The sequence below is a fragment of the Mixophyes fleayi genome, chromosome 3, assembly GCF_038048845.1.
Source record: "Mixophyes fleayi isolate aMixFle1 chromosome 3, aMixFle1.hap1, whole genome shotgun sequence".
Taxonomy (NCBI): Eukaryota; Metazoa; Chordata; class Amphibia; order Anura; family Limnodynastidae; genus Mixophyes; species Mixophyes fleayi.
Window position 1 is genome coordinate 270,376,971 of NC_134404.1, and position 15,019 is coordinate 270,391,989.

At 40.0% G+C, this 15,019-nt stretch overlaps 1 protein-coding gene across 1 annotated transcript in view; it reads left to right on the forward strand.

Moving 5' to 3' along the window:
• The window catches only part of SYNE1 (spectrin repeat containing nuclear envelope protein 1), a 334,503-nt gene that overhangs the window by 134,317 nt on the left and 185,167 nt on the right, over positions 1–15,019 (forward strand). The window contains exons 54-59 of the mRNA XM_075203581.1: positions 1,354–1,710; positions 3,413–3,549; positions 9,242–9,419; positions 11,751–11,933; positions 12,842–12,985; positions 13,220–13,375. Of these exons, the coding sequence (XP_075059682.1) occupies positions 1,354–1,710; positions 3,413–3,549; positions 9,242–9,419; positions 11,751–11,933; positions 12,842–12,985; positions 13,220–13,375 (1,155 nt within the window). The remainder of the gene's footprint in view (positions 1–1,353; positions 1,711–3,412; positions 3,550–9,241; positions 9,420–11,750; positions 11,934–12,841; positions 12,986–13,219; positions 13,376–15,019) is intronic.

Sequence of the window (15,019 nt, forward strand, 5' to 3'; positions counted from 1 at the left end):
CCCTTAGAATGTACACCTAATGTAACCAAATTTGCATCCGTATAACACTTCAATGGGTGAAGGATCCAGCAAAGCCGGAGATTTTTCAGCTGGATCCCATAGAAAATGACTGGCAGTGCCATCCTGAAATGACATCAACCGGCTGTGAAAAGCAAAGCTTTTCAAAGTGTTATGCATTGTAGAACTTCTCATTCCCCATATTAATCTATGGAGTCTGCGTTAAGGAACGTTAAACGTGTTATGGCAGAAAAAATATTTGATTTCTCCTGTCATAAACCCATCATACATTTTGCTGTGGCCATTTTACGGAGGAAGCTGCTGTTTTCTTTGCTTTCATGGTTCACCGTACTTTAATACAAAGACTCTACAGTACGAACGCTTATGTTTCCCTTTTTCAACCATTGTTCCTACATTTCTAGTCTCCAAAAGTTACACAATGAAGAAGGTGTCTACATTAAGGAGGATGGCAAAATTTGGCTGTACAATTGGTGGTTTGGCACAGTCTAAAGGTGTGCGTTGGGACATGCTTAGTACAGATATGCTGTTGTGACATGTTTATAAACCTGGTAATTTAGTAAATAAAAGAGATGAATAAGCCAAACACACATATGGGGCTAGATTTACTAAGCTGTGGGTTTGAAAAAGTGGGGATGTTGCCTATAGCAACCAATCAGATTCTAGCTTTCATTTATTTAGTACTTTCTACAAAATGATAGCTAGAATGATTGGTTGCTATAGGCAACATCCCCACTTTTTTTAACCCGCAGCTTAATATATCTAGCCCATGGACTTTACACCTGCTACATAAGGACCACGTATATATAGTCAGCTAGTTAAGGAATATGAAGCAGAATCACAGTCCTGCAGCAAGCATCAGCCGAATTTACACATACACATCAATCTATGTGTAATCTGGCAAAAGCATTGCCACAAACAGAAATATTTTTCAGTGCATCTTCCCCATCACAAGAGATCTATAACTGTTCTACTAGCAATCTGAATTAATTGTAAGATCACACACTATATGCAAATTTCATTCTACATTCTGTCTGCATCGTGTAGTATTATAGAGGCAGACCTATGTTTCATGTTTTTTAAATATATATATTTAGTGTCAAAAGTAATTTTTTTATCCTGCTGGTTTTCTAAGGTTTCATTTTCAACAAGTAAAACCTCAGTGGTTAAAAATAATTTTTAGTTGTGAAAACGCACAAACCACCTCATTTGTCTGAAAATAATAAGTTACAGTTGTGGATTCTTGCTGTATAACTTTGTAAACTTTGTCAGAGTTTCGCCCTGTTTAAAAGCTGAAAACAACTTTGGTTGCTATAGAGATGGATTTTTCCATTGCAGGAGCTGATGGATTCCAGACAGACTGGAGCTGAACGCCTAAGCAGAGTTGAAACCCTGTCTCCTGCAGTGAAGAAGAACACAACTGCTAGCGGATGTGAACATATGGATGCAGAGATCCAAGGCCTGCAGGCGGACTGGAAGCAGTGGGAGGAAAGTGTCTGTCAAAGTCAGAACACTTTACAGACCCTTTTAAGTCAAATGGCAATCTCAGAACAAGAGTTTACTTCCCGGGTCTCTAAGCTAGAAGATGCTGTTCAGGACTTTAGTCTGTTTCTGGAGAAGTGGGCACAGAAACTGACACAAGGCCAAGGCAAGACTGCCGACAAAGAAATAGTAGACAATTGGCACAGGGAGAAGGTGAGAGCGAACATGCTACTTCATTTCCTATGTATTATATATGTATGATAATTTGGCATAGCACATATAATCATGGATTTCAGAAAAAAATAAATTAAGTTCAATAAGATGCATTTGAACCGTGAGATATTAAACCAGTATGAATCCCTCCGGATTCATTCTATTCTGCTAGGCTCCGTTTCCAATTATTTTCATTTCCCTGCTGCAAAAAAGTTGTTTTGCTGTTTGCTTTTAGTCCGCTACAAGCAAATGACAGTATTCTAGTATTTACATCCATAGAATGTTTATCTGATTGTGGGAGACTTATGGCAGGAAATCCCAAGTACAAGATATTAGTCAAATTAAGTTTTAAATGTTCAATGGCATAAAACATATTGTTGTACAAACTGATATATAGCTTGGTTGACACTATATTTTAATATGCATATAAATAACCACATAATACCGTAGATTGTATTTTACACTTTAATGCGCAAGCAAGGCTTCTAACTATATTAATATATGTCAAAGGATGTATATTAGTGAGTTGAGATATATATATATATATATATATATATATATATATATATATATATATGATGTGGCTGGAGTGTTTTACTTGAATAACCATATCAACCTTACTCTTTCACTCCTCTGTAGCAGGTTGCATTATTAGGAGGGAGGTACTGCTCTAAGCAGGAACAGAGCAACTGACAGCTTGGTAGGCTTCCTTTGCAGAATTGATCAGAATGGATTAGATGATCCATACACAGGGACAGGGCCAATGAAGCCACAGTAACTGAATTGACTGCATTCTCAGCTTAGCGTTTTGAACTGTATCCTATTCATATGACTCGTTCTTTAAAATGATTTGGTTTGCAAATTGAAAAACTGGTTATGAGATAATGAAAAGACATATGACTGTGAAATTTTAGGGTATATTGTAGATACAATCATAAATCACTCATAAACAAACTTATGCACAGGGGGCTGTGTAAATAAAATGCATAAATAGCAAGGAAATATTAAACAAAACTTTATGTTGTGAAAACTAATTGGATATCAGCATAATACATAAACATAAGCAGGACTGCATTTAAAATGTTAACACTATAAAAGGCATTACAAGGATATAATAGCTGTGTATCTTTGCTAAGTAAAATTAAATTAGAATTCAAAGTACGGTTCTTAATCTCATGTTTTGATCTAATTGTGGGAGTCTACTCCTTTTGGCAAAACTTGTTGTCGCTAGGAAGCTGGCTTTATGCTACATTGATCAAAAGCACATTCTGATAGACGGAAGTGGTGGAGGGGCAAAAAAATTCACATCTTCAATATAGTATACAAAAACAGTGAAACTTTGATCCCCACAATTGTACTTTGCAACCCTTCATTGACTGGTCATATATTAAAAAATCAAATCAATAAAATACTGTGACCACACTTAGCATGACACTATGTCAGAAAATGAACTATTTTACTGCTGTTTAAATACAAATTGTGGTTCATCCTATCACAGGCTGTGTAAGCCTATCTGCAACAGTGAACATAAGTCTTTAGTCGGTCACTTTTCCATTCCAGCTGAGAAACTAGCACCAAAAATGGAAATTTCCCTGAAAAGAGAAAAACCTAAAGATAGACTCCGGGCATGAAATTAAAAAATGGAAGAAAATGCCATTTGTTTTTTCCTGTTCAAAATATGAATAAAATATTTCATTTACAGGATGCCTTGAATGCTCTTAATGATGCTGAACATGTTACAGATGACTTGAAAACCCAACTAAATGACCTCTGCAAATTTTCAAAGGATTTGAGTGTATATTCTACAAAAGTCTCCGCGTTAATTAAGGAGTACAACAGGTATTGTATTGCAAGAGCATTAATTAATTAATTAATTAATTCATCTAATTCATTATAAGTTTTATTAATTAGATCTCTGTTGTAAGGCACTACGAAATTTGCTGGCGCTATATAAATTAATGATGATCATGTTGGCGATCTCTAACTTTACCATGAGCTACACCAGCTTCTGGTCCCTACACCTGTAGAGGTTCTGTGGTTCGTTGGAGTCAGTCTGCATCATACCTGGTTTTATTTAGCTACATAACCTGTTTAAAGTAGCGTTAGGATACATCACAATATTCCTGTTATTATTCAATTTAGGTCACCACTAGAGATGAGCGCACTCGGATTTCTGAAATCCGAGCCCACCCGAACGTTGCCGATCCGAGCCGGATCCGAGACAGATCCGGGTATTCCCGCCAATTGCAAAACTGAAACCGAGGCTCTGAGTCATAATCCTGCTGTCGGATCTCGCAATACTCGGATCCTATAAATTCCCCGCTAGTCGCCGCCATCTTCACTCCGGCATTGATCAGGGTAGAGGCAGGGTGTGTTAGGTGGTCCTCTGTCCTGCTATATCTCGTGCTGTTCAGTTCTGTTCTGTGCTGTGCTGTGCTGTGCTCTGTGTTCTGCTCAGTCCAGTGGTGCTGTGTCCTGTGCTCTGTCCTTGTGAGTTCAGTGGTGCTGCTGGATCCTGTGCTGTGTCCTGTTCAGTCCAGTGGTGCTGTGTCCTGTGCTCTGTCCTTCTGAGTTCAGTGGTGCTGCTGGGTCCTGTGCTGTGTCCTGTTCAGTCCAGTGGTGCTGTGTCCTGTGCTCTGTCCTTCTGAGTTCAGTGGTGCTGCTGAGTCCTGTGCTGTGTCCTGTTCAGTCCAGTGGTGTCCTGTGCTCTGTCCTTCTAAGGGCATTGTTATTTACCCATTATTCCCAAATTATAAAAAATTTCAAAAAAAGTTATAACAAAAATTACAAAAAAAGTAATTATAAAAAAAAAAAAAAAAATATCCCAAAACAATCCTGCAGCATAAGTCCATTGGTACTGCTATATTACAAAGTTCACTGATTCAGCAGTTTAAGTCTAGTGGTACTGCTATATTACAAAGTTCACTGATTTTGCAGTATAAGTCCATTGGTACTGCAATATTACAAAGTTCACTCATTCTGCAGTATAAGTCCAGTGGTACTGCAATATTACAAAGTTCACTCATTCTGCAGTATAAGTCCATTGGTACTGCAATATTACAAAGTTCACTCATTCTGCAGTATAAGTCCAGTGGTACTGCAATATTACAAAGTTCACTGATTCTGCAGTATAAGTCCAGTGGTACTGCTGTATAACTCCAGTCCAGTGGTACTCTCCTGTGCCGCATATCATTTTTAAAGGCTTTGCCGAGTGTGTGTGGCTTCGGGGTACACTCTCTTGTGCTACATATAATGCAGAACAAAAATTTGGAGGATAAAGTAGGGAAAGATCAAGACCCACTTCCTCCTAATGCTGAAGCTGCTGCTACTAGTCATGACATAGACGATGAAATGCCATCAACGTCGTCTGGCAAGCCCGATGCCCAATCTCCTAGTACAGGGCATGTAAAATCCAAAAAGCCCAAGTTCAGTAAAAGTAGCAAAAAGAGAAACTTAAAATCATCTGAGGAGAAACGTAAAGTTTCCAATATGCCATTTACGACACGCAGTGGCAAGGAACGGATTAGGCCCTGGCCTGTGTTCATGACTAGTGGTTCAGCTTCACCCAAGGAACTAAGCCCTCCTCCCCCCCCCTACAAAAAATTTAAGAGAGTTATGCTGTGAGCAACAACACACCAAACAACTCTGCCTTCTAAAGAGAAATTATCACAAATCCCCAAGGCGAGTCCAAGGGTGTTGGTGGTTGCGAAGCCTGACCTTCCCATCACTGTACGGGAAGAGGTGGCTTCTTCCACCATTTGCAGCACGCCCTCTGCATATGCTGGAAGGATCACCCACAGTCCAGTTACAGATTTGGCTAATGAAGGTGTGAATGTTGTACACCGGGAGGATGATATTGATGTAGCTGGCGCTGAGGAGGATGTTGATGATTATGATGCAGACAGATACCAAATTGCCTTTCTCAATTTCTATTTATATTCTAGATTATATAACGGCTGAATAGTTTTCTATTTAACTCCTAGTGGAGAGGGGATCTGATGCAGACAAATACCAAACTGCCTTTGTCCATTTCTTTGTATATTTGAATTTCTAGTTCTACAGTCTATGCAGGCTGCTTTTTTTTATATTCAACTACAAGTGTAGGGCGGGGGGGCATAGATAGCCACCAAAGTAACATGGTCCATTTAATTTCACTTTCTAGCTCCACAGTCTGTGCAGCCTGCTTTTTTTATCTTCAAAGTATTTACAAGCCTTGCAATCTAACCTAACAAGAGGTAGTGACGTGCTAGAACTCCACCCTCTATATGCTGCAGAGGATGGAGGAGCATCAAAAGGCCATTCAAGCCTACACAGCCACCTACGACATAGGAAAAGGAGTGGGGATGCGCCTGAGTCAAGCGCACTGGAGAATGATTTCCGTGTTGTGCAAGGTTCTGCAGCCATTTGAACTTGCCACACGAGAAGTCAGTTCCGACACTGCTAGCTTGAGTCAGGTGATTCCCCTGATCAGGCTTTTGCAGAAGCAGCTGGAGAAAGTGAGGGAGGAGCTGGTACACCATTGCGATTCCACCAAGCATGTAGCTCTTGTGGATGAAGCCCTTCGTACGCTTTGCCAGGATCCGAGGGTGGTCAGTCTTTTAAAGTCAGAGGAATACATTCTGGCCACCGTTCTCGATCCTCGGTTTAAAGCGTATGTTGTGTCTCTGTTTCCGGCGGACACAAGTCTACAGCGGTGCAAAGACCTGCTGGTCAGGAGATTGTCCTCTGAAGAGCACCGTGACATGCCACCAGCTCCACCTTCATTTTCATCACTGTTTGTGCAGTTCCAAAAAAGAGGAACTGCCATTTCTATTGCTACCTTCTTTCTTTCTGTATTTCCTGTGTCCTGTGGTCTGTTCTGCTAAGGGCATTGTTATTTCCAAGTTATCCAAAAGTTCTAAAAAAACAAATTTAAGTTTCTAAAAAAAATTATAAAAAATTAATTTAAATTTTTTTTTAAAAAAATAATAAAAACATTTCCAAAAATAATTGGAAAAAAATATAACAAAATTTTAAAAAATCTAGCTTGTACTGCTATTTAAAAGTCTAACTACGATCATTCACTGTTGCTGTACCAAAAATAATAGGTACTGCTATTAAAGTACAGTCCAGTGGTACACTCCTGTGCCGCAGATAATTTGGAAAAGCTTTGCTGAGTGTGTAGTTATGTATCACAGGTTTTAAGAAGAGGCACAACACTGACAACCTGTTAGAGAAACTGAGGGAAATAATCTCTCTGTGACTCACCCCACTTAGACTCTCCTGGGGATTCGAATAACTGCCATTTCTATTACTACCTTCTTTCTTTCTCTATTTAAAAAAAATAAAATAACTGCCATTTCTAGTACTACCTTTTTTCTTTCTATATTTAAAAAAACCCAAAACTAATTTCTATTACTACGTTAATTGTTTGTGCAGTCACAAAAAAGAGGAACTGCGCCCTTAACTGCTATGTTGGTTTTAGACGTCCATCCGGTGTCCGCCATCTGTGCACTGGAATTCAGACCAGTTGAGGGTTTTATTATTATATTGTGGCCCTGGTACCAAATTGGGTACCGGGGCCATTCCACTACGCAGTCCAGATACTTTTTTGGTGGAATTCAGACCAGTTGAGGGATTTTTTATTATATTGTGGGGACCACTCCACTACGCAGTCCAGATACTTGTTTGGTGGAATTCAGAACAATTGAGGTTTTTTTTAATTATATTGTTGCCCCGGTATCAAATTGGGTACCGGGGCCACTCCACTACGCAGTCCAGATACTTGTTTGGTGGAATTCAGAACAATTGTTTTTTTATTATTATATTGTGGGGACCACTCCACTACGCAGTCCAGATACTTTTTTGGTGGAATTCAGACCAGTTGAGGTTTTTTTTATTATATTGTGGGGACCACTCCACTACGCAGTCCATATACTTTTTTTGGTGGAATTCAGACCAGTTGAGGGATTTTTTATTATATTGTGGGGACCACTCCACTACGCAGTCCAGATACTTTTTTGGTGGAATTCAGACCAGTTGAGTGTTTTTTTATATTGTGGGGACCACTCCACTACGCAGTCCAGATACTTTTTTGGTGGAATTGAGACCAGTTGAGGGTGATATATTGTGGCCCCTGTACCAAATTGGGTACCGGGACCACTCCACTATGCAGTCCAGAAAGCTACCTCGGTGAAACGTTTTGGACTAAAAACAATATTGTGAGGTGTGAGGGTGTTCAGAATAGACTGGAAATTAGTGTAAATGATTGTTATTGAATGTTATTGAGGTTAATAATAGCGTAGGAGTGAAAATAAGCCCAAAAACTTGATTTTGGAACTTTTTATGCTTTTTTCAAAATAAATCCGAATCCAAAACCTTAAATCCGAACCAAAACCTTTCGACAGGTGTTTTGCGAAACAAATCCGAACCCAAAACATCACGAAAATCCGAACACAAAACACGAGACACCAAAAGTGGCCGGTGCACATCCCTAGTCACCACCCAATCTACCCAATCATTGTCACAATCTGCCAGTGCCACACCCATTTTAGGTGAGGCCTATAGGGAGGAATGTCATTTGATTTGCAGAAATATATATATCTTTTATGTCTATTTATGTTTAATGCCTATAAAAACAGTACATATGGGGCCTGAGTCATTAAGGAGAGAAAAGCAAAAAAAAAGTAGTAAGTTTGCTCCTGGGCAAACCATGTTACAATACAAGGGGTGCAAATTAGTTTATTTTTTTGGTTATAAGGAAAATACTGCTACTTTTTCATGTAGCACACAAATAATTGATACCTTTATTCTTAAACTGAAATATAAAGTTGATCTAGGACATGCCCTGCCCCAACTATAAATATGTTGCTACATTTTAAAATTGCCCCCCACCCCTCAAATGCAACATGGTTTTGCCAAGGTGCAAAGTTACTCCTTTTTATGCTTTGCTCTCCTTAATCACTCAGAGGCCCATAGTGTTCATAACAAGCGTTATATTTAATATATATCATCTGGCTATGGCAAGGTACACATAGCGCGAGAGACAGAACCAGTGCTTGTGGAGTGCTAAAAGTTGTAGCCAGTGGCGGATCCAGGGGGGGGTGGGCGATCGGGGCGATCGCCTCCCTTAGCAGGGGCAGTGTGCTGCCCGGCTGCTCTGATTGTGTTTTAAACACAATCAGAGCAGCACACTGTCACTGCTGAACGGACCTGCACATACTGTGCAGCCGCCGGCAGCCTTAGAAGTCAGAAAGGGGGCAGGGCCTAAATCGCCCCCCCCTACATCGCCCGGGGTATAATAATTTCCTAGATCCGCCCCTGGTTGTAGCGCATCAGTTTTTCCTAATATTTTAAACATTACTTCTCTAGAAGAGGAGAGTCCAGTTCAGACCCTTCTATACCCCCTCTCCACCCAGCCTACTGTGTGCAGGCTTGTTTGTATATTCATTGATTCATTAATCAGCTTCATATTAAGAAATGTTTTGCTATTAGTGAAGCTAGCCCTAAAGCAGTTCTTGTTCATTTCTCTTAATGACTTTCTTTTTTGAAGCCTTTGTTTGCAAGCATCAAAGGGCTGCCAAAGTAAAGAGCAGGATTTACAGCAGCGATTCCGAACATCCTTCCGAGAGTTTCAGCAGTGGCTAGTAAATGCAAAAGTGACGACTGCCAAGTGTTTTGATATCCCTGAGAGCATTGATGAAGCATCAGCCAGTCTGCAAAAAATTCAAGTAAGAAATACTCACTAGATTTTTACTCTAGTATTACCTATATAAACTAGACTTGTTATTAAAGCGATATCTACACACAAACACCCAGTAATGCTGAGTTTTAAATACAAGTTACACAGTTCACGTAGGAGGTTGCAGTAAACACAGATATCACAGTTCACTTATATGGATGCAGAAATAACGCATTTTCAAGAGCTATACAATGGAAGAAAAGTGAAAGTCACTTAATATATTCTAGTGGACAAAGAATTAAATCCCAGTGCAGTGACCTAACAAAATGGGCAGTTACTTTGAGTCATACATTATACGCTTAATGGGACAGAGAAACTATGGTAAAAGAAGCAACTCACACTGTTCTGTCAGCATATAGCCTATTTCAAAATATAATTGTGTTACATTATATTTCATTTATCTTCACCTGTAATACTTATTTGCACTAGCTTATGGAATAGTATCATGCCTTCCAACTGTCCCAGTTTAGGAAGAAGCAGTCCCAAATTGAGGAAACTGTCTCATCGTTCCGCAGACCGGGTCTTTTGTATGGTATTGAATGGGTGGTGATTTTAGGGGTAGAACTGGGGGCTTTCCAGTACTTTGGTGCGCTTATGCTCTCTTGATTCCAGCATTTTAAATTTGGAATGTATGCACTATAACCAATCTGCATGAATAGCGGCATTAGCAAAATGTTTTCAGCCACATCAGTTTTAAAACTAAAGGAGAACTTTCGTTGCCTAAAAGTTCACTAATAAATGACAAAAAGTAGTTACTCATGAAACTTAGTATGGATGAAGCTTTAATATTAGTTTACACACTTTTGTTTATATGTAGTTTCTGCCTTTTACCAATTTTGATATTTTTAAGTGTAAAAATGTGAAACTGAAGGCTATGGGAAATAGCACACCCTTGTATAATCTATCAGCGAGGACACAGCAGTGTGAGTTCTTCAGCTCTGCTGTCTTCATACTCATAGTTAAAATGTGATGCCAGTGATCAGTGCTGATATTACAGGGAGAGCCCTTTCCCCTTCTATGTTTACTAAGCTGCAGTGACCAGTGATAGTATCTATCACAGGTCACTGCAGCATTTCCTATGGGACTGCTGAGACCACTGTGACAGCGGTCTTGTCTAGTCACTTTCATTAGGGGACACCACATGTTTTAGGTCTCTGCAATCTCTTGGCAGCACGCACAGGTCTTGTGCACATTTGTGGCTTTCAAATAATTATGTTAGCCAAAATCAACTCCAGGGTCCAAGTGTGACTATTATTTGTTTTTTCTGTTGCCTTTTGAAGAAGACTATAGGGTAGTGCCTAGGTTCCCAAACTGTGCGTCGCGGCACCCCTGGGAGCAGGGGTGCCGCGGCCAGGTAGAGAAAAAAACAAACAAAAAAACTTACCAATCTGGCGGCGCCTGGGACCCAGCATCCTCCTCTCTCCTTCCACTTGTCACTGAATGTTAGGCGTGATGACATCACGCCCGACATTCAGTAACAAGTAGTGACCCTCTGCGGGATGCAGAGGGGGCAGAGAGGGCAGAGTGAGGGGGCAGAGCGAAGATGCAGAGGGGGCAGAGCGTGGATACAGAGGGGGCAGAGCGAGGGGGCAGAGCGAGTGGATGCAGAGGGAGCGCAGAGCGAGTGGATGTAGAGGGGGCGCAGAGCGAATGAATGCAGAGGGGGCGCAGAGCGAGCGGATGCAGAGGGGGCGCAGAGCGAGTGGATGCAGAGGGGGCGCAGAGCAAGTGGATGCAGAGGGGGTGCAGAGCGAGTGGATGCAGAGGGGGCGCAGAGCGTGTGGATGCAGAGGGGGCGCAGAGTATGGAGATGATTCAGAGGAGCACAGAGTGTGGAGATGATGCAGGGGCAGAGTGAGTTAGCTGCAAATTATTCTTTGACTGAAATATAATTGAAAAAAATATATAAAAATATTATTTTCCCTTGGATTTATGTGTATTTTTGCATACAACTAAATAAGTATTTCTGTCCTGACCTAAATACTTATTACGTTTTTTGATCCAGCTACTTATTAAATGGGACTGCTCAGTAATTATTTTGGAGGGGTGCCTTGAAAAAATTATGGAGACTCTAAGGGTGCCACGAACTGCAAAGTTTGGGAACAACTGGGGTAGTGAATGATGAATTTTTTGGGTCCTCCCCTTCTAAAACTAACCAACACCACATAAAAAAGCCCTGTCTTTGGCTGTTATATTTAATGTTTGACCACTGTTGCACAGGAGCATTAAAATGTTCACACAATACAAAATGTTACACTTTTTTTTAGTTTTAATTTATTTGTTTTTGCTAGTTTTCAAACAGTCTCCATGTTTCCCTTAGGAATGCCTTTCCGAAAGCGAAAGTGGTCAACAAAAACTGCAGACAGTGACATCTAGAGGTGAACTTTTGTGCAGCATAATTCCTGAGGAGAAAGTTAAAACAATCCAACAGAAGGTCCTTAATGCAAAAGTTGATTGGAAAAGTTTCATTTCATCACTTCATCAGAAGGAGTCTGCCTTAGAGGTACTGTTTATACTTTGTTTTAGGCATTGTTTCATAGTCACTGTAGGATAACTGAGAGTTGTAATCACCTTTGAACGTTGCCTTAGTGTAGGTAATCAAGCTCCCCCATGTAGCACTCAAATGAGGGTTATGACATTGGCCCCCACTGTTACCTTAAGTTGTGTCCGGCTTCCAGGAGTTGAAAGACTGTTACGGGACCAATTTCGAATTAGGTAGGCATTACTGTATATCCTGAGGAATATCCTTATTGTCATTGGCTCATTGTTCATTTAGGTGAGCTGTAACTCCGCCAAGTGTGACAATAGGTGTATTCCTCTGTACAGAACACATACCCAGTACCAACCGACATGTTGCGGCTAGAAGAGGGCTGCCATTGAGGTAACAGAAGTAGTCCCACTGGAAGAAGTAGGTTATTTACAGTGAGGGGATGTACACAGATGTACATCAGCTTCAGTTGTAGAGACAGAAAATATGCTGGATGCCATTTTTTTTAACCTGAATGAGTAGCTATTATTTGATACGACCTGCTTATTTCGGGTAGCGTACCTCTGCCTTACATATAAAGTACCTGATTATATTCTTATCTTTTTTTACTATATTCAAGATTAACAGCTGGAATCAATTTTACATTTTGTATTTGGTATTTCTGTAGGAATAATGTGTAACTTTAGTGAATGCCGTGCTCCTAAAATGCCACAGTTATATGGTAGTGATGAGAAGTAAGTACATGATAGAATTATGGTGATCATCTAGCAGCAGGTTCTGCATGTTAAGAACCTGACGTTACTGAAATGTAAGACATTGTTGTCAGTTCTACAAGCAGGTTAGCTGGATGGTTTACTCAACATTGTATTTCGTATGAAATATAACATGTTTATTTGTTCCCAATCAATTTATGCCTAATGTAGAATTTAAAGGTTCAAATGAGAGACTTTGAAACAAGTGCCAAACCGGTTCAGGAATGGCTTAGCAATACAGAAAGGATAGTCCAAGACAGCAATAATCGCCTCCATGACCTGCCTTCTAAGAGGAAGGAACAGCAAAAGCTCCAGGTAATCCCAATCACACACTTCCATCCCAACGTGTGCGCACGACTTTACCAGCTCTATTTGTTTCTAACCATCTCTCCTTGAGTCATGTGCTTGCTTCATATTAATGCCACTAGTACTCTGCATCTACTCACTGAATGTCTGTAGTACCCATATGACATATATTCAGGGCCTCTTGTCTTGCGGTTTTGTTGCATGCTTTTTCTCCACTGCCTTAAATGTGCTTGTGCCCTATAGTCTATCCTGGAAGAAATAGGCTGTCATGAGCCACAGATCACCAGACTAAAAGAGAAAGCTCAACAGCTGAAGGGAGGACAGTCTGCCAGCAAAAGCTATGTGCACAGGGTGTCTCAGCTGTCTTCACAATACCTAGCATTAAACAATCTAACCAAGGTAACATTTCACTGTTTGTGTCCCCTGCCACTCTGTAATGTGCAAACTTTATTGTTATGCTTAGTGGGACGTAACACAGCATGATCTTTTGTATTGTCTGCATAATAATGTGTGTATTTACCACTATGCTACACTGTCAGGGCAATTCAGGTGGACGTGCACTTTTCTATACTTTAAAGTGTATAAATATATTTCACAGTTGAGATTTGGTAAACAATTATTAGTTCCCCAAAGACATTGACTTATTCTCTGGACAGTGACATCTTAGATGAATTCTTCAACTTTGTTACTTCTGTTCCTATCCTTTAGTAAATCAACTGCATAGTTCATAGTAGAACAGAAATATGACTGGAAGTAATTAGACTAAACAATAGCAAAATATAGCCTTGTACATGAATTGAATAGCACACAAAATAGACAAACCAATACAAAGAGTTATACACGTGAGTGTGAGAAATCTATCTATTTGTTTTTTTTAATGCTAGATGAGGTAGATGGCTGCAGAATTAAAATGATACATTTCTGGCTTAATTTTGACTTGACCGCATTTGCGCAGCGAACATACGCAGAAAAAGATGTATGTCGGACGTATCTCAAAATCCATACAACTCAAAAACAGTAGTATTTGTGCCAGGCATACACTTTTGTATACTTACACATAATGATAGCACGGAGAACTGCTTGACAGTACTTGCAGTGGGTGTGGTACAAATTAATGGCAGTGGTGTAAACAACAGTGACTATTACGAATCCACAAAAACGAAACTCACTTGCCCGACTGATAATAAATGATGACTGACCTTAACAATGACACAAGAAGTCCTCGACACTGTCATACCAAATCCCGATAAGCAGTAAGAACGGCAGCGTCTTTTGACGTCATTTGAAATTGCGACCTCTATATTAGTCTTTTTAAAGCGGCAATGGCGGGTCCCTAAGCCTAACTATATTGTTATTCCTAACCCCAACCCTAGCACTAAGCCTAAGTGTAAGAGTTAGGTGGTATGAGAATCGACATTGCCATAATTGCCATAATTGTACACATTGCCATAATTGTACACATTATAATAATGTAATGAAGTGTTATGCACATAAGAGAAAATAGTATCTCATAAATAATAAATAAAACTAATAATAATAGTAATAATAATAATAATAATAATAATAATAATAATAATAATAAATGCATCACATTTTCCATATAAAATGTAATTAAATACAAATATCTCCACATCAATTTACCCATTTAAAAAATCTAGTGACAATCTCCTTTCTCGCAGTAGTTCAAATGGAAATGACAAATGGGTAATTCAAAAAGACAGCCGGAAATTGACAAGCAGACAATGAAGCAGCTAAATAGTGCTGCTGATGGTCATTGCCACATATCTTTGCATCAGTCCTCTAGTACCCACAAGAGGTATCTAGGAATACTTCTACGTCTAATTATGTTGCACTAATGTGAACTCGCCCTCACTGTACTCGGCTAACGCTTGCCTAGCCTCTGCTTGCCCCTGTTCCATCTTTCCAGGCATAAGGGGGTGTGAGCTGGAAAGCCTCCAGCTCTGACTGTGGCTCCAGTAAAAGGTAATGACAGGATCACAGAGGGAATGGTTCTGGGTGGTGACCCCTGTTTATTGTTCAGTT